General features: G+C 32.8%; 1 protein-coding gene and 1 long non-coding RNA gene across 2 annotated transcripts; both read left to right on the top strand.

Annotated features, from left to right (window-relative positions):
• The first annotated feature begins 9,294 nt into the window (after positions 1-9,294).
• Positions 9,295-11,947, top strand: LOC145166443 (U-box domain-containing protein 11-like). Its single transcript, XM_079085421.1, has 4 exons — positions 9,295-9,840; positions 10,062-10,178; positions 10,255-10,566; positions 10,653-11,947. The coding sequence occupies exons 1-4, from the start codon at positions 9,526-9,528 to the stop codon at positions 11,733-11,735; spliced, it is 1,827 nt and encodes a 608-aa protein (XP_078941547.1). The 5' UTR covers positions 9,295-9,525; the 3' UTR covers positions 11,736-11,947.
• Positions 11,948-16,336: 4,389 nt separating this feature from the next.
• LOC145162563 (uncharacterized) lies at positions 16,337-17,902 on the top strand. The gene is made up of 5 exons (XR_013739179.1): positions 16,337-16,562; positions 16,651-16,986; positions 17,112-17,215; positions 17,296-17,481; positions 17,551-17,902. It is a non-coding gene; the product is annotated as an uncharacterized LOC145162563 (long non-coding RNA).
• Positions 17,903-18,905: the final 1,003 nt, after the last annotated feature.

The following is an 18,905-nucleotide window of genomic DNA, read 5'->3' as shown; positions in this document are numbered from 1 at the left end:
AAAGGTCATCATTGGGTATGACATGAACTACATTGATAGGCGTATGTAGTCAAGATGATCTTTGTATTTTGTTAGACCTGAGATGTATATTTGGGACTTGAAGTGTAGGTATTGTTGTGCTTAGACATGGTTCAACGTTGTTCCGTAAAAGGCAGTCATAAAGGCCATCGTTGGGTGTGACATGAACTGCATTGATAGGCGTATGTAGTCAAGATGGGATTGTCCCTCTTATTCGTTGAGAGCATGACATCTAAGGCCTTAGTTAAAGTTGAACACTAAATGAGATTGATCGCGATCCATATCTCATGTTCGACATGATGTCTGAGACAAAGGAATAATAGATACCACACCTTTAGTAACAATTGTAGCTTAGAGCTCCTGGAATTGGCTGTTGATGAAATGACACCCTTCATATGTTGTTAGGGGCAGTAGCCCGTTGCTAGACATCAGCTACTGTCTATGTCAGTGCTATAATGAATCGTGTGTAAGTGGGAGATTGTTGGATCTATATGCCCAAGAATCATTATGGAGTGATATTGCTAATAATATATGATCCTATAGGGTCACACCTTTATCAAGTTGACACATTTTGTATATTTATTATTAATATTATTATTAATAAATAATATCAATTCTTGTATTTTAATTAGGGAATAATTATTGTTTTGTGAAAATAATAATTATAAGAGAGTATTACTAGTTATTATTTCATATGATATGATTTAATAAGTCATGTACAAATTTTTTGGACACTTTGGTTAACCATGATTAAGTTAAAGACTTACTCTACCATGGTTAATAAAGTTGGAGACAAGTTTTGTCTCTTCCAAAGCCTTATGGCCGAAAGTTATGACAAGCATGGGAGGTTGCTTGTCAACTTTCCTCCCATGCTCCCCATGCTCCTAAAAGCTAGTAAATACTTACATTATTATATGGTGTTACTTTTGCTTTTTCGTGTGTATTTACAGAGGTGTCTTCCATGAGTGTGGTGCAATTTTTTGGTGATTCTCTCCATCTCTTCGCATGGCCGAAATCACCTCTCTCTCTCTTTCTCTTTCTCTCTATCTCTCTCTCTCTCTTCTTGTTGTCTTTTGAATATTGTTGCAATATTAGAAGCCCTATTGAGTTGTTCCCTTTATTGCTTAATTGAGTTAAGCACTTAAAGGCTTTAGACATTCGAGCATACAAGAAGGAACTAGCATTTCAAGTGCTTTACTCTTGATGGTGGATACTTGTAGAGAAGATCATACACTTTGATCTTTTGTTATCTTCATCAACACTCCAAAACCAAGTGGGTTCAAAGGCTTCAAAGGTTATCTCTAAAACATCATATGGTTGGTTTTATTTTATTCTAACCTCTATAAATGGATCCATGATGGTTCGGTTTTGTTATGAACTAAAAATAAACTTGTTATTTTTAAAGTCTTCCGTTGCTGATTTTTATGAAAAACAAACTTTTATTTCGTATCACAACCCAACACGAAAAGAAGGAGTATGTATTGGATGAGTATCTTGAAGAGGAGCTTCTTGATGATGCTACTCAAGAAGAAACAACCAAACATGAAAAACATCACTATCACTCGATTGAAGTCTCGTGTCTAATGTTAATAAACCATGTATTCTGAACTCCAAAAGAGTTGTGAGAACCTTGGGGCGTACAACATGAATGAGTAGCTCAAATACATGTTTCAAGAGCAAGCTTGAACATAATATTCAAGGTGATGCAATTAATTCTAGGTTGCAAGCAACAGGAAAGTGGTTCTGTGAGTGCCCATGTGTTAAAACTAAAAGGGTACTTTGATAGAATTGATCGTCTTGGCTATCCATTCACTCAAGAATTGGCTATTGGTGTCATTCTTAATTCTTTGACTAGTGCATACAAGCAGTTCACTATGAACTACTATATGAATGGTTTGGAGAAGAGTATCATGGAGCCACATGGGATGTCAAGACAGTTGAGGAAAGCATTGTTCCACCCAGGAACACAAGTTCAACGACTCCTTCGTTGGCTATTAGTGAAGTGGTGTTAAGATAAAGAGGTCCTCTCATCCTAATGCCAAGCATAAAAGCGAAAGGAAAGGTGGTTGCTCCTAATTCTAACCCTAAAAAGGACGTTTTTGGCATACCTCCAGTAAATGACCCTAAGGAAGCCATTTGCTACTACTGGCAAGAGAAGGGCCATTGGAAACGTAGCTGCCCTACGTATCTGCAGGGTCTTAAAAAGAACAAGGCTAAGTGTGTTGGCTCTTCAAGTATGTTTACAATTGAATTACATTCGTCTTCTACTTCTAATAACTAGATACTTGACATAGGATGTGGATCCCACATTTGTTTCGATGTGCAGGGACTAAGTCGAAGTGGGAAGCTAAGGAATGGAGAGCTTGAGTTGATAATGGGGAACAAGAGTAGAGTGGATGTTCCCAAGATTAGAGATTACAAGTTTTTCTTTCCTTCTAGTTTTTTCAGTTGTTTTAAAAGATTGTTGCTATTCACCTTAAGTTTACAAAACCACAAAAATGAATATCTTCGATACCTGTGTACAGTCCCGCCGAGCTTTTCCCACGAACGACCTACAAAAAGTTTAATACACAACTGTAAGCATAAATCTTAGTGAGTTCTCCAGTACACCACATATTCCACCATACATACAATCTATCCACATAAAATCCTCGACTCTAGCGTCGCGCAACCAAAACTCCTATCCACATACATATATCATACGTAACGAGCCCAACCTAACTCACATAACGGGCCCCGCCCAAACATACATAACGGGCCTGTCCAACCATACATAACCAACCCCGCCCAAAGAGTAAATGGGCCCAACCCAAATTCCACTACCAGGAGCTACATCTTGGTCTTCCGTATAAATGCCAGGGGCCAGATCCTGATCTTTCATACAATTCACAAAGTCATATGTAGTTAGGGATCAGATAGACAATAAAACAAATGATCCACCCAAGAGAGAACAAACAGACAAGAAGATCGCAATAAGGCATTAGACCAAGATTTCTCAGGCTATCCAACTTAAACTACATAAAACCAAAGTTATCATTACCACGTAATCATGTAACATAAACACATATATACATTAGCATATTACATACCCTTGGCAACTAGCGTTCGCTAGTTACCCTGCCAATGGCCACTTATCAATTAAGTCCTTTGCTGGTCAATCATAGATAATCCTGATAACTAGCCTTCCCCAATTACCCTAACCAAACATAATTCCTAACAGTATCATACGATTAACAGGCAAGACCCTATCGGTCTAACAGACCATGACACCAAGTGTCCTATACTGCACATGTATAATAGGGAGCTATCCTAGGCAACTAGCATACTTGTACTCTAACTGTACCTCTATCCTACCATGCATAGGATATACAATGGGATATGTGGCATAGTGAGAAACTCACCTAAACTGAAGAACCGGAGAAGCACATCAACACTTTCACCCCTTGCAATGATCAATCCCACGAACCGACTAACACCAAAAGAGACAGATCCTGAATCAACAACCCAAATCCTCCAAGTTTGACCCAAAGTCAAACTGGTCAAAAGTTAATGGTCAACAAAAGTCAATGACCAACTGAGTCAACCATCACCACGACGTGGTGACCTCTTGGCCATGTCGTGGGCATGCCCAGACAAAACAGTCGCGAGACTGAACCCCATCACGACGTGGTGACCTCTTGGTCACGTCGTGGCTACTGCCATAAACCATTTTTCTCATTAAGAGTTTAATCCTTACAGATCACGGCTCATACTTCCAGGTCTGATTCTTCTTAATGACTTAATGTATAAAGTTTCCAACTTTATCCATTAGGACCTCACCATAAGACAAAGTCTTAAACCCTCGGTCCATAAAGTCCTTAATATGACCACAACTTGTGCATGGAACACAAGGGATCATGACTTAACACTTTTTCCATCAAATAAGGCTAGAAGATGGTCACCAAACAAGCCTAAGGTTATAGAGTTGCCCAAAACTTCAAGAACATTCTTTCAAAGGATTTCAAAGCATGAAATAAGAGAAAAGAATGACAAAGTTGGAAGCTTTATACCTTCCCAAGCTCCACAAGATGCAAGATATGCAAGATCTGAAGTAGATACACTCTTCCAACTAGCAAGCACACCTTCTTCTTCTTCTTCCCAAAATGCAGACCAAGGCTTCAAACCTCAAGAAAACCAAGAATACAACAAGAATCACTAAGAGGGGGCTAAGGTTTCGTTTTGGAAGATTGGAGGCTCAAGAGGATGCCCTAATCTTGGAGTTAGAGGCTTTAAATACGAGAGAAACCCTAAAAATCATGGGGTTGGGCTGCAGCAGCCACCACGTCGTGACATCCTACGTGCCACGTTGTGGTGTTCATCAGAACACGCGATCCATTCGTGCTATGCCACGTCGTGGACTTCCATGCACCACGTCGTGACATAAGGTTTTCTCCAAAAACCTTATCTTTGGCCCCACTAAATATTCGACCGATTCATTTTGGAAAACGGGTGTTACACCGGTTCATAATGGTTTAATTAGAAGGTAATTCCTAACATTAACGACTAATTGCGCAAAAAAAATACTTTAGTGTAAATTAGTAAATTCACCAAACTTCGTTGTGCCATCCTAGCATTTTCCCTGTATTTAATGATATGATGTTTTGTTTATTGTCTTTTTTGCTCATATTATTTTTTTCAATGTTTCTTCAATTAAAATTAAACTTTTCTTTCTTTAAAAAATATTTTTTCTCGAAATTTTCAATAAATTTAATATGCAAATGCAAAATGAAATTTATGTACTGTGTTTATACCAAAACATATGAAACGGATAATGTACGAGTATCAATGCGTAAAAGATGAAAATGACTAGTTTGTTCTTTCATGCAATCTTCCAACTTGTTATTCGTATTCAAGCACCAAGTTGATCCATTAAACCACCTCCTTTTTTACCCCTAGAATTGCAAAAATATTATTGAAACGATGAAAAACATTTAGTTATATAAAAGTTGATTGATCTGATCATAAGAAAAAAAAATAGTATATATATAGTTATGACAAAACTGCAAAAAAAAAAAAAAAAAAGTCCCTTTGATTTGCATTTTTTCAAGGAAAAAGTTTCAAATAACTAAATTTTGGAATAATGGTCTTTTTAGCAAGTTTGGTTATAATTTCAAATAACTAAAATTTTAGAATAGTGGTTCTTTTCAGCAGGTTTTGTTATAATTTTGGTTCATGTCTAAACTAAAAATACTATTATATCCTTTCTATTTTTATGGATTTTTTTAAAATATTTTTATAATTATTTAATAGATATTAAAATAATATCTCTCTCTCTCTCTCTCTCTCTCTCTCTCTCTCTCTCTAAAGTTGATGGATTGGATCTTAAAAACGATCCAGTGAGCTTCAAAAAGATGTCAGATGTTTTTTTAGGTAACATGTTTATTGTAATGTTTTTTTCACTTGGTATTCAATGATTTATGGGTTCTCAAAACGACACATGATGTTTTTACAATCTTCGCTACCGAGTTGTGCTTTTGAATGATATATGATCTCTTATTGTTATATATATATATATATATATATATATATATATATATATATATATATATATATATATATATATATATATATATAGAGGTAAGTTCAATTGAGAAAATAAAAAAGGTTAAGAATGGGGGAATCATTCTCAGCCACTCATTTAATCTAAGCATAAAAAGACACGGTGGCAAACTTGTAAATATGATAATAACCTTCAATCTCAAATACGTAACATCGATTTCTTTGTTGAATACTCCGAATTAGAATTTCCCAGATTCGCAAACGAACTCAGTTGGAATCAGAATTTCTTCGCTGTTCATGAATTTGGAATCAGAGTTCTGGACTCGCAGTTACAGTCGACACTGAAAGACTCGGAATCGGTACTCACAGTTCCCAATCAGATTTTCGGAAATCAAAATCAAAATGTGAAATCGATCAGACATAGGATGTCGCATCTGAAGTCAGAAGCATTTGAAATTGGAACATATATTCTAATCGGAACAGTTCGCGTCTTGATTATCGGTATTACAAAGAAATCAGGAATCAGGATTTCAAGGTTTCAAAATTGAAATCGGAATTTTTGTTGGAATGAAATCAAAATCGGAATTGCACGCTTCAAAGTCGAAATCGGAAGTATATGATGATTTGGAATTGATAACTTGAATCGGAAGTATCATGTTTTTAACATTTTTAAAAAAGTTAACTTGTACGCACTCCAACTGTTTGATGAAATGCATAAACTAAATTACCACGTTATATTCACTTATGAATAAAAAGTATGATTAATTTTATTTTTTACAATTTAAGTATCATTCATATATGAATATAACATATAATAAACATAATATATCCATATGAACCATTTTTGTAGTTTTGTCTATATTTATTTATTTTATTGATTAGGGTAATAGTGTTATGTTTATAGCAAATAAATATTAATGTAAGAAATTTGTTTTTTATATATAAGTAAAATTTATTGATAATATGATAAAATCGATACTTAATAGACTGTTGCTAATTATATTAGTGAGTGTGATTAAAAAAGCAGAAAATTGTTCAGTTATAAATAGTCAGCGAAGGTAATTGGCAATAGAACCGTGCCAGAAGCCACCTGATTCCAAGATTCACGACAAATTTCCAAATACGTAATAAAAAAAAAGATCTGATCTTACTGTTGGAACGAGAGATTGACATTTAGAGATACTTTCATGTTGTTGATATAGTAAAACCAGATCTGTCATCAAATTTTATTTTTGTACAAATGTGTTCATGAGATTTAAATATATCTATTTGCATGAAAAGAATATTGATCGGATAATAGCATGATGCTACATTTTAATTGTGACCACTGATTTAGTCATTGGGGGAGTTTTCTTTTGGTACATGTTTAATGCAATTTGGAAGATAGTATCATTATGGATAAGAATGATCTGATCCTACTGTTATACTTATGCATTCATTATATTGGTGATTAGATTTCATTATCATAGTTATATTTGTATTGAAATTAGATTTTTAAGATAGCATCATAACAACAATTTTTTTATATTTTAAAAGTGAAGTGGGGCACAACCTTCAAACATCATGTGCCGCTACTTTTAGCAGAATTTTAAAAATCTAAACTATCTGTCTGTTCAAAGGTTATTGTCATAAATTTTATCAAACTTGATATCAAACTATTTTCTTTTATCGTATTTAGATTGTACTTTGTGACACTTGTTCATCCTACAATCGTAACAACATTTTAGTTTTTAATAGATTTTCTATAACTTATAACAGGAAAAATATATGACGGGTTTAAAGTTTTTTCAGGGAATAATAATAAATTTCATTTTTGGTTGTTGCTTGTTTCGTTTTTGGGTAGATTCTTATACCTATTTTACTTTTCTCCATCCTGAATAATATATTTTTATGTTTCTTTTAGAATGGTAAATATACGTACGGAATTAACCCATCACCTCATTGTTATAATACCTTGTTAGTCAAATGGGCTAGTCCCAACCTGTAATAACATGTTTGTATTTGTATGTATTTATGCAATGTAACATTTTATTTTATTTTTTAATCTTAAATTGTGTATTCAATTCCTTTTACAAAACTATCACTCTTTTTTAAAAGAAAAAAAGTACCTATTTTACAATTCCATAATATTTATGTTTCAACTTTAGAGTATCTAAATATACACCCAATATGTTTTCCTTAAAGTACGTTCGTGGATATCTTTTTTCCTATAAATGGGACAACTCACAACAATGAAATATTTTGATAGATAAAATTAATATATTTATTTCAACTATATCGCCATAGTTTTGTTAGGAGTATGTATCTTGTTAGAAATATCAAGTGGATCTGTGGATGTGTAGATATTTATATTATGATGAAAATAATATAAATTTTTAGAGAACCAAAACTATGTTTCGATTTTTCATTTTCCCAGATAACGATTGTTCGACATTTATTATTTTAATTTTCATTTAATTGTATCTAATGATTTTTAAATTTCAAGATATACAAAGCAAATAATTTTTTGTTTAAAATAGGATATAGTGGTCATATCTATAACTTATAGCAGAGAAAATTTATTAACAATAAATAATCAAATATAAACTTATAAAATGTGTAGGTTAGAAACTTTAAAAAAAAAAAAGAACTAATTGGACAAAAACGTAGATAATAAATGGTGCATGGCCATGGATTATAGTTATTATATTTGAGCACAAATATATTTAAAATAGAAATTAATAATCATCTTAAAGTAATCGTGTTATCTAAATTTTTCCTTTTGTTTAGTATAATATCGGTATTTGATTATTTGCTTAAAGTTCACATGATCTTAATCTAGTATCGCTCATCAATTTGGACAATGTTTGTACTTAAGGGTATGTCTGAAAAGCTACCTGATAGCTGAAAAGCTAGCTGATGAAAAATAACGTTTGGTAAAACTAGCTGAAAATCTAGCTGAAATATATAAAATTACATAAAAAGACATGTAAAAGTATGTGTTTCTATAATTAATTAAGGGGTGTATTTGGAAAATTTAAAAAAAAAACTCCTAAAAAGCTAGTCTAAGTAACTTTTCAAAACGTTAACTTATAAGCTACTTTTTGTCTTACCAAACACGACAACATAAAAAAGCTCGAAAAATAATCTAGCTTATCAGCTAATTGTGGCGCGCCAAAGACAGCCTAAGTGTTGAATTTAAAATGCTCTAATTGAATTACTTATGAATAAGAGTCAACTAATTATGTCTTTTTTACGAATTATACATATTTACAATATGATTTGTTCTGAATTTTAAACTTGTAGCGAAAAGTTTCTGAAAACTTTCAAAAAGAGCTTTGAATAACATTTGGCAAAAGCAGTATACGTGTAAAACTCACCATAAAAACCTTTGTTTATGTGTGTAAGTTTAAAACGTATATTTTAAATTTAAAAATAAATTTATTTTAAAAGCTATCTTAAGTATAGTTATAATATTAGGCTGTCTTTAAAAAATTACGTATTTACTATTTATATACTATTTTATTTGTTTTTATAATATAAAAAATTATAACAATATATTGTCGATCACTTTTATATAACTACAAGTTACTTCCAACTCATTTCCCTTCTTTGATTACTAATCTAGAACATACGTTTTAAAAGATTTCAGAAGACATTGTCTAAAATAAGTTGACCAAATTTATGTTTTTGGGTTTGATTTGTTAAATATTAAATACATGTTTTGTTGGATATATACAGCCTAGTTGCCAACAAACTTTTGAATACTTATCGTATTCGTTCATGTAATATTCCCCCTTACAACTGTCTTCTTCTCTTTCACCAAAAACACGCATTTTCTCCTTCAAAAATCATTGCCTACAAAATCAAATTTGATTGATTCCAATTTTCATGAGATTTAACAAATCACCGGGAGCCAATTCCTCGCCGTTACTCCTTGAATAGCGGCTGTTCACGGAGGAGGAGAAGAATAATCCACCAGCGCCACCGATGGCCGGCGACGACTCCACCACCATTGTGTCGGAAATTCAGTCTCTTCTCCGCCTAGTCCGCGATGTAGCGCGAACCACTGCCACCGGATTCACAGGAGGCTTCAAGAAGGACTGTATAGACCTTTCTAGAAGAGTAGCTTTGTTGTCGTATTTATTGGAAGAAATTAGGGATTTTCAAGGTGATTTGATGCCGTTGGATATCGCATGTTCTTCTTCATCGTCTCCTTCTTCCTTATCTGAGCTAACCACCGCTCTTCAAGCTGCTAATCGATTGCTTCAATCTGCTGGAAGCTTCGATCACAATATTGCCGCTGTAAGTACATCCCCAATTTTGTCGATTCGATGGAGGAAATTTCAGCTAATAGATTCTAAGTTCGTAGTTTAGAAATTGAATGCGTCATAATTACGCTACATTTAACTTGTTTCTGTTTGACTGAATTTACAAAGTCTTTCGATTGAATTAGTCAAGCATATTATCGTATGAGCCTTCTAGTTTCTTTCTCCTGATAGTCTTTTAATTACTTGTGATTAAAGGAAGGAACAGCCGAGAAATTCGCATGTCAATTCCAAGGTGTCACATGGAAATTGGAAAAAGCGTTAGCTAACTTACCATATGATCATTTTGACATATCAGAAGAAGTTAAAGAACAAGTAAGATTCAAACATCAAACACTTGTTCATATACATATCTTGCAATGACATTATTCTCAATCCTTCTGTTTTTTAGGTTGATTTAGTAAGAGTTCAATTGAAAAGAGCAACAGAACGATATGGTGGACAACAAGATCCAATCCTATTATTGGCAACAGAGTCTGATTCTTTTCAAATAATCAACATTCATGATGATGATGATGGAGTTAAATCAAAAGTGGGAAGTTTTACAAATGAAAATCTTCCAAAAGATTTAGAGCTTGTAACTGAATCAACCCTATTAAAAACTACTCATGATGTACAAACTTCTCCTGTGATTCCAGTTGACTTCCTTTGCCCTATTTCACTAGAAATCATCAAAGATCCTGTCATCGTGTCCACAGGGCAGGTATGGCGTATCATAATTTCATAAAATTTCTCTTTTTCTTTTAAATTTATTTGCATCTAAATATATCTTTTTATATTATGTTACAGACTTATGAGAGATCCTACATACAAAGATGGATCAATGGCGGAAACACAACATGCCCAAAAACGCGCCAAAAACTTCGAAACCTAACTCTTACACCAAACTATGTCTTGAGAAATTTAATCACTCAATGGTGTACAATTCACAAAGTCGAACACTCAACTTTACTAACAAACAGAAGGTTAAAAGACAGCGATGGATCGTTTCTTGATGTAAGCATTGAATCAATCATTCATAGCCTCTCGAGTCAATCTATCGAAGAACGAAGGGCAGCATTGTCAAAAATCCGATGTTTATCAAAAAGAATCACAGAAAACCGAATGATTATCGCTGAATCAGGAGGGATTCCGATTCTCGTTGGGTTATTAACATCTGAAGATGTCACCACACAAGAACACGCAGTGACATCGATTTTAAACCTATCGATATACGACGACAACAGAGGATTAATAATGCTAGAAAACGCAGTACCTTCTCTTGTTCAACTTCTCAAATCCGGAACCATGGAAACACGAGAAAACGCCGCCGCGACGCTTTTCAGCTTATCGCTCTCCGACGAAAACAAGATCGTAATCGGCGGATCCGGTGCGATTCCGGCGTTGGTTGATTTACTTGAGAACGGGAGTAGAAGAGGGAAGAACGACGCTGCGACGGCGTTGTTTAATCTCTGTATTTATCAAGGAAATAAAGGGAGGGCGGTTAGGGCTGGGATTGTTTCGGTGCTGCTTAAAATGTTGACCGATTTGAATAGCGCCATGGTTGATGAAGCTTTGACTTTACTTTCGATTCTTGCTAGTCACAACGAAGCTAAATCGGCTATGGTGAGAGCTCATATTATTCCTAATTTGATTGATTTTGTAAAATCCGGGATTCCGAGAAACAAGGAGAATGCTGCTTCGATTTTGCTTTCGTTGTGTAAGCGAGACGATGAGAATATTGGGTGTGTGATCAGACTTGGGGCATTGACGCCATTGGTGGAGCTTGCTGATAATGGTAGTGAGCGAGGTAGACGAAAGGCTAACTTGTTGTTGGGACATATTGAAAGGTTTCGACAAAATCTGGAACATGTACAAGTACGCGTTGACTGACTTATTTATCTCATTTTTTATTTTTTTTACACGATTCTTTAGTTGAAGAAAAACCAAAGAGGTGAAGCAACTTCTTGTGCTTTTCTTTGTGTATTCTTGTTGGTCAATAGTTGATTTGATATTTGTTATTATTTGTTTGATATCGATTATAGAGGATAACATTTGTGTTTGTTTAAAAATTAATTAATACCCAAGTTTCTACTTTGTACACAGTTGATTGGTGTTGTTATGTTGTATATTAACCTAATCATAAATCATTAAATTATTATTAGGAATCAATTTCATCTTTCCATGTTTATTGACTTTATTCCCTCTCTCTACTCTACATTTTCATATGTGGAGATTTTTAACGTTGGAGGTGGACAAAAACCGGGCCTAATTAGGTCTTAACCTGTTTTAATTAGCCGTGGTTTTATTGTTTTAAGCCAAAATATTCTGTAACATTTTCGGATTCAAACTGGTTTTCAGAAAAAAAAATGTGGAACTGTTGTTAAACGATTTAAAATCAGTCTAAGAAAATCCAGTTTTAGCCGGTTTTTTGAAACATGCTTTCTATTCGGTAAAATATGGTTAATCCAGTCGGCTCGGATATATCCGCCCGGTTTACAAAAACTCGATTATTCCTCAAGCCAGTTTTGTGTTGTTTTCGGTTCAAATGCGGATAACTAATTTTATGTCTATCTCTAACTAATCATCGTGTAATTATTCGTAAGTCTTAAGTTATGTTTGAAAGATTATCTGAAAACAACACAAAACCATTTGATAAGCTAGCTGGGAATGTAAAACGATATAAAATGACATGTACGAAAATGATTCAATATTATAAGACAAATATGTAAATCAGAAAACTAAATTAAAGAAAATACTAAATAACATATACCCGATTATGTGTTTAAGTGAAATTTCGTGCATCCTATATCATATTTGTAATATTATCACAAATTTCTCGCATCTCATGTTGTGACTGTCGAATATTATTATTGACCAAATCTTAAATGATTATCTTGTTTTTCAGTAGGCATGTAATTATGTTGTTGAACAATGTTGAAATTCATATTTATCCAGTCATTTCTTCGAATATTGTATGAAGCGTAAATGTCGTCATTTTCCATCTTTGTTCAATATTTTCCAATTGGCATTCTATTCAATATTTTTCACCTCTTTTTTCAACACTCCCAACGAACGTTCAATTGAACTTCGAAGAAATGAATGTGCACGATTAAAAGCCTCTTGGACGTTGGTTGTAAGCACATGTTTAAACTGTGACCGATGATACATGAGATGTGGATATAGTGCTAAATATCCTTTTCGGTTAGGCTATCATTTGTCTACTATGTAATATTTTCCTATATGAATGGATGAGATTGATCTATATAGTAATACCAATATGTAAGTTCATGTGTGAATAGTTTCGATCAACTGAATGAAACAATAAAGAAAATCAAAAGAATACATACATGATGATGATAAACAAGACTTCAACGATGCCTGCTTTATACAAATTGCTACGATGTCGTGCTTCTCTAACATAAATCGATAACATTGATAATGCATCGCTTTATAGAAATTAATGGCGGGGGAAAAATATTCTTGCGATTTGGAGGTGAATTGGATCGGATATATAATGATTTGGGATAATCACGTTGCTCGTTGTTTGAGATTGTGCATATCTCTTAGCTATTTTTGAAGGACATAATTGGAAAAATATAAAAAGCTCCTTCAAACATTGGTTGGAGTATCTTATCAGCTATTTTTTGGCTTGACAAACATGACAATCCCAAAAAGCTCGAAAAATAATCTAGTTGTAGTGCGCTAAACACAGCCTCAATCATGCATAGTCCTAAAGAACCATAATCGATCGGTCGTAAAGAACCATAATCAACCGGCCACATGTACTTTTAACTGTTTTGTAAAGACAATTATCTAAAAAATAAATTTGTTAACAATTTTTTACTCAAATCAATTCTATATTTATTTATTTGATTATTTATGGATAAAGTTGGAGTAAGGAAATATTGATATTGTCCAGTTTTAGTCATTTTTTGTCAAACATGGTTGATGATGCGACATTTCTTTTTTCAATGATCGGAGTAGCTTATCATCTATTTTTTGGTTTGACAAACATGCCAATCCCAAACAAGTCGAAAAAAAAATTAGCTGGGGTGCGCTAAACACAGCGTCAGTTGTGCATAGTCCTAAAGAACCATAATCGATCGGCCACATGTACTTTTAACCGATTTTTAAAGACAATTATCAAGAAAATAAAGTTATGAACAAATGATTAATCAAATCAATTCTATATTTATTTATTTTATTATTTAAGGGAAAAGTTGGAGTAAGGAAATATTGATATAGTCCCATTTTAGTCCTTTTTTGTCCAACATGGTTGATGATGTGACATTTATATTTTCAATGATAAATTTGTTTTTCTTCTCGGTCATATTTATGCCAATCGTTTTTCTTTCCTATCTTATGACATTATCTAAATCTTAATTGATAAATTCATAGAAATGATCTATATTAAAAAAAGGTCGAGTTTTCAAACCATTTAAAGTACATTGCTATTACATATAATGTTATTAAAGTAAACTGCATTTAAAGTACAATGCATATATGTACAACACTATTAAAGTACATTGCTATTAAACTATACTAAATACAGTGCTCTGGAACTTTTGTGGTCTTAAATAACAAACATATAGAAAGTATATTGTTACATTAAGTGTCATATTAATTCAAAGTACTGAATTGCTATTAAAGTACAACTCCAAAAGTACCATATATATATATATATTCTCCTTAATTTCTTTAAAAATCATAATTGCCATCTTAATTTTGACAGGCACCATCATTTTTATCTTAGTTACATGTAACATTATCTATGTCATCAAAGTTTTGATAATTTTCTGGTTCGACATAATGAATTTGTCATTCTACTGACATTTGATGTGTAACTATCAACGTTTGATGTGGTATATAATATCCATGATCAACATAATAAATTTGTAGATACATGTAATGGTTTGTAGATACATGTAATGGTTTTCATAAACAACTTGTAGATTGAATTTGTTGTTGTATTGGTGTTCTGTATGCAACATATCCACCAACATTGTGATGATCATTTGCATATGTATGCATACCTACTTGATTGTTGCTACTTTTTCCGTTGCTCTATCGGTTTCCACCAGTAACATATCAATTTGCAACATTATATTGAACAATATATGTCTCTTCCACTTGATCATTCTCCACCAGATATAGATATACATGAGTTGAAACTTGTTGAATAATCTTTTTAAACATTTCACATCAGCTACCTGTATAACATACTTCAATATATGGTTTTGGTATGACATACTATATTAGGTCTGTCTTATAAACACGTCATATGTTTGACCAATTTGTATAGATATGGGAAATTCATCTCTAAGGGAATTTAATCATTGAAGTTTTTAACAAATGATTTAAAATATATTAATTCCATATTTTCTTACTGTCATGAACCAGTGATATAAAAAACAATAAAATACTCATCCAGAATGTTTGAACTCATGTTACCTTAACAAAAGCAGAAATGGTAAGTTGGAAAAAATTCCTGGTAAAATGATACTAAAATGGTATAAAAAGCTGGCTCTCAAAATTGGACAATAGGTTATGGAAAGTGTTTTGTTTCAAAACAATTTCTTATAAGATAGCATGTTCTACATTGTATAGATTTTTGTTGTACGGATTCTGATGTTTGCAATATGTTCTCTGATTTTAGTAGTCAATGTGATAAGACAATACATGTTTTTTTTTCTTCAGAAAATATAGTATTTTTTATAGATTTTTGCAAATGACGTTATTTTTCACAGATGACATATCTTTTCGTAGAGCACAAAACGACGACGTTTTGGTTTTTAAAAAAAATTGCAGGCCAGCTACATTTTCACAAATAGACATGTAAAAAAAGATGTATGTTTTGCGTATTTTTATGGTTTATGGCTATTTGATAGAAAAATCTTACAAACATTTGCATTTCTTGTCATTTTCTCTTATCCTTTTAAGTAATGACACAACATTTTTTTATAACATTGATATTTGGTATTTACTATGATTAAGTTAAATCCACAATATTTGAATGTACTGGAATTTAGGATGCACGGAGTGGACTCGACACACCCTCGACAAGGGACATGGACTCGAGGAATACCGGCCCCTGAACTCGGCATGCCGAGCTCGGAAAGGCAACTTGGCAATGGCAAGCCAAGTCTATTTCTTCTTCCTTTCTTCTTTCCTTTTTTTTTTCTCCCCACTCGACAACCCACCCCTCTCTTCTTCTTCTTCGGAGCTTCTTCCCCCATTTCTTCCTTGGTGGAGCTGATGTGGAGTTCGGCAAGTGCTGCACGATTCCCTTTAGCCTTATATATTCAAGAGTTAATTTAGAAGAATAACCATTAACAATTTAACCCCAAACGAAATACAAAATAAATTTATTTAAAATTCAAGCATGTAAAGTAAATTGTAAGTAATTATTGGAAAATTGGCAATTAAGTAAGAGGTACAAACTAAAAAGTCAAAAACTAACTTAAAAAAGGAAAGCCAACCTGTAGAAGAAAATAGAAATTATGGAAACGGCTTCAATGGAGGAAGGATCCTCGAAGTCGCCATGGCAAATCCTTGCCAAAATTCGCCTGAATAGATCATATTAAAATGAAGAAACCGCTTCATCGTTCTCGTTACAGAAAAACGAGCCAAAATGCTAAGGAGATTCAGAGAAACAGCGTGGAGGATTGGAGTCAGAAAATGTATGCGAATCCGAGATGAAGTTTTCAGTTTTTTCAGGTAGTAGAAATTCGAATGCGTATTACATTATAACTCTCTGTAATGCTCAAATGTTGATGACTGACTAATAGTATTTATTTTTGTTTAGTTCGGTTCCCATAGCCGCCGCCGACGTCGACTCCACCTCCACTGTGCAAGCAATCGAGTCTCTTCTCCGCTTAATCCGCGATGTAGCAGGTCTCTCCGCTACCGGATTCAAAGGAGCATTCAAGAAGGAGTGTACAGATCTTTCCAGAAGAGTCTCCTTGTTGTTGCATTTGTTCGAAGAAATTAGGGATTTTCTATGTGATCGTACACGTTTCGTATGACAGGTACTTTGTTAACGTTTCATTGTTCCTTACCTGAGCTAACGAAGACTCTTAAAGCTGCTACAAGATTGCTTCAGTCTGCAGGAAGCTTCGATCACAACGTTAATATTTCCCCTGTAAGTTTATGAACTACTCGATCGAGAATCAAATAAGTTAGATAGTTTTTCAACTAATTCATCTGTCATTGTTACTGATCTACAACACTAGATGATCATCTTTCACTGTTTAATTACATGTATAGGAAAGAGCAGGCTTGGAATTCAAAGTTGAACTCCAAAGTGTTAAGTCCAATTTGGAAAAGGCGTTAGCTAAGTTGCCATATGATGATTTTATGTTAGAGATCAAGTAAGAAGAGTTGATCGAACAGTTGATTATATGATTACATATCTTGTAGGAATATTGTTCTGAATCATCTGTTTTGTTAGGTTGATTTAGTGAGAGGTCAACTGAAAGGAGGAGCAACACGACGATATGGAACAATCAAAATTAAATCAAAACTGGTTCCATTGAAAACATATGATGCAGAAAAGAATCCTGTGATTCCAATCGACTTCCTCTGCCCAATCTCACGAGAACTGCTTAGGGATCCTGTTATGGTGTCCACAGGACAGGTGAGTTGAAATGAATGAATAATACGTCTTCTTCTTCCTTCTAGATTTGATTTCTATATTACGTTGCAGACATATGAGAGATCATACATACAAAGATGGATAAATCTTGGGAATAAAACATGCCCAAAAAGTTGCCAAAAACTTAAAAACCTAACTCTCACTCCAAATTATGCCTTGAGAAGTTTGATAGCTGAATGGTGTACAAATCAGAATCTTAAACCACCAAAAAAGATCAACCCAATCGTTGGTAAGACCCAGAGTCAGTCTATTGGAGATCAAAGGGCAGTCGAGTTTAAAAATCGATTAATCTTCACGGTTTTTGGTGCTTCATTCCTCTTGGTATTTTTATTTATTACTTGGTTATTTTATTTTATATATACGCGAATGTCTTTTTGTCATTTGGTGAAGGAAAAAACATCATGACTACTTTTTTAAATGTTTTTAATTGAATATTACATTCTGGTTTGGATTAGATTATTGATGATTATCAAACAAAATTACTTCTAATATTTGTGTTTTTAACTTTTTTATTGTGAGTTTTTATTTTTGTTTTGAAAGACTCTATACATATTAAACCATTGTTGATCATCAAACAAAATTTTTATTGTCATCGTTGTTGTTCATCAAATATTCTTTCTAGGATTAGACTATTGTTGATTATCAAACAAAATTTTTATTGAGTTTTTATTTTTGTTTTAAATATATGTATTTTGTATCGAAGTTAGCATGTTTTTTTACTGCTTTCGGACCCAATTCATCTTCAATGGTAATGAAAAAAAAAGAGTCAAATGAAAGATGTGACTATATTTGTTTTGAGTTGGGTGTCATACTAAAAAAAGTATATGTTAATAACAAATCATCTAAAAATAACACATCTTATTTTTAATTACAGAAAAAGTTCTCATAATCCCAACCATATCTTGGCATGATCCACTGCCATAAAATGAAGATAGATATTATGATGAATACATGAAGATAATGAGCTTAATGATGCTTATGTTGATGCTTTTTTACCTAAACAATCGATGATTCTATAATTGTTTCGAGTCTCCAAAAAGTTGTTAAAATAAGATAAAACTGCAAAAATAGTCTCTGTGTTTTTTTACCATTTTCGCAGTTTTGTCTTTTACTATACTATAAGGACCATTTTTGCATACATTCTTTTTTATTTTATAGAAGTATTATATATTAATATATAATATTATATAATAATAAATATTTTTTATTGGATTATTAATTTATTTTAGTTGATTTTAAAAAAAAAATTGTTGGAGTAATTTTTTTTTATTGAATTATTATATATCAATACATATAGTTTTTAATATATAGTATTTATATCATAATAAATATTATATTATTGGATTATCAATTTTTTTAGTTAATTTTTGTAATTTTTAATTATTTTTTATTGTATTATTACTTTT

Source organism: Lactuca virosa, chromosome 3 (genome assembly GCF_052849685.1).
Source record: "Lactuca virosa cultivar CGN04683 chromosome 3, Lactuca_virosa_CGN04683_v6, whole genome shotgun sequence".
NCBI lineage: Eukaryota > Viridiplantae > Streptophyta > Magnoliopsida > Asterales > Asteraceae > Lactuca > Lactuca virosa.
Note: the sequence above shows the minus strand (reverse complement) of the source record. Positions and strands in the feature narration are given on the sequence as shown.

Coding starts and splice junctions, on each gene's coding strand:
- LOC145166443 (XM_079085421.1), top strand. CDS start 9,526: ATGGCCGGCGACGACTCCACCACCATTGTGTCGGAAATTCAGTCTCTT. Junction 9,841..10,061: donor TCGATCACAATATTGCCGCT/GTAAGTACATCC, acceptor TTGTGATTAAAG/GAAGGAACAGCCGAGAAATT. Junction 10,567..10,652: donor TCATCGTGTCCACAGGGCAG/GTATGGCGTATC, acceptor ATTATGTTACAG/ACTTATGAGAGATCCTACAT.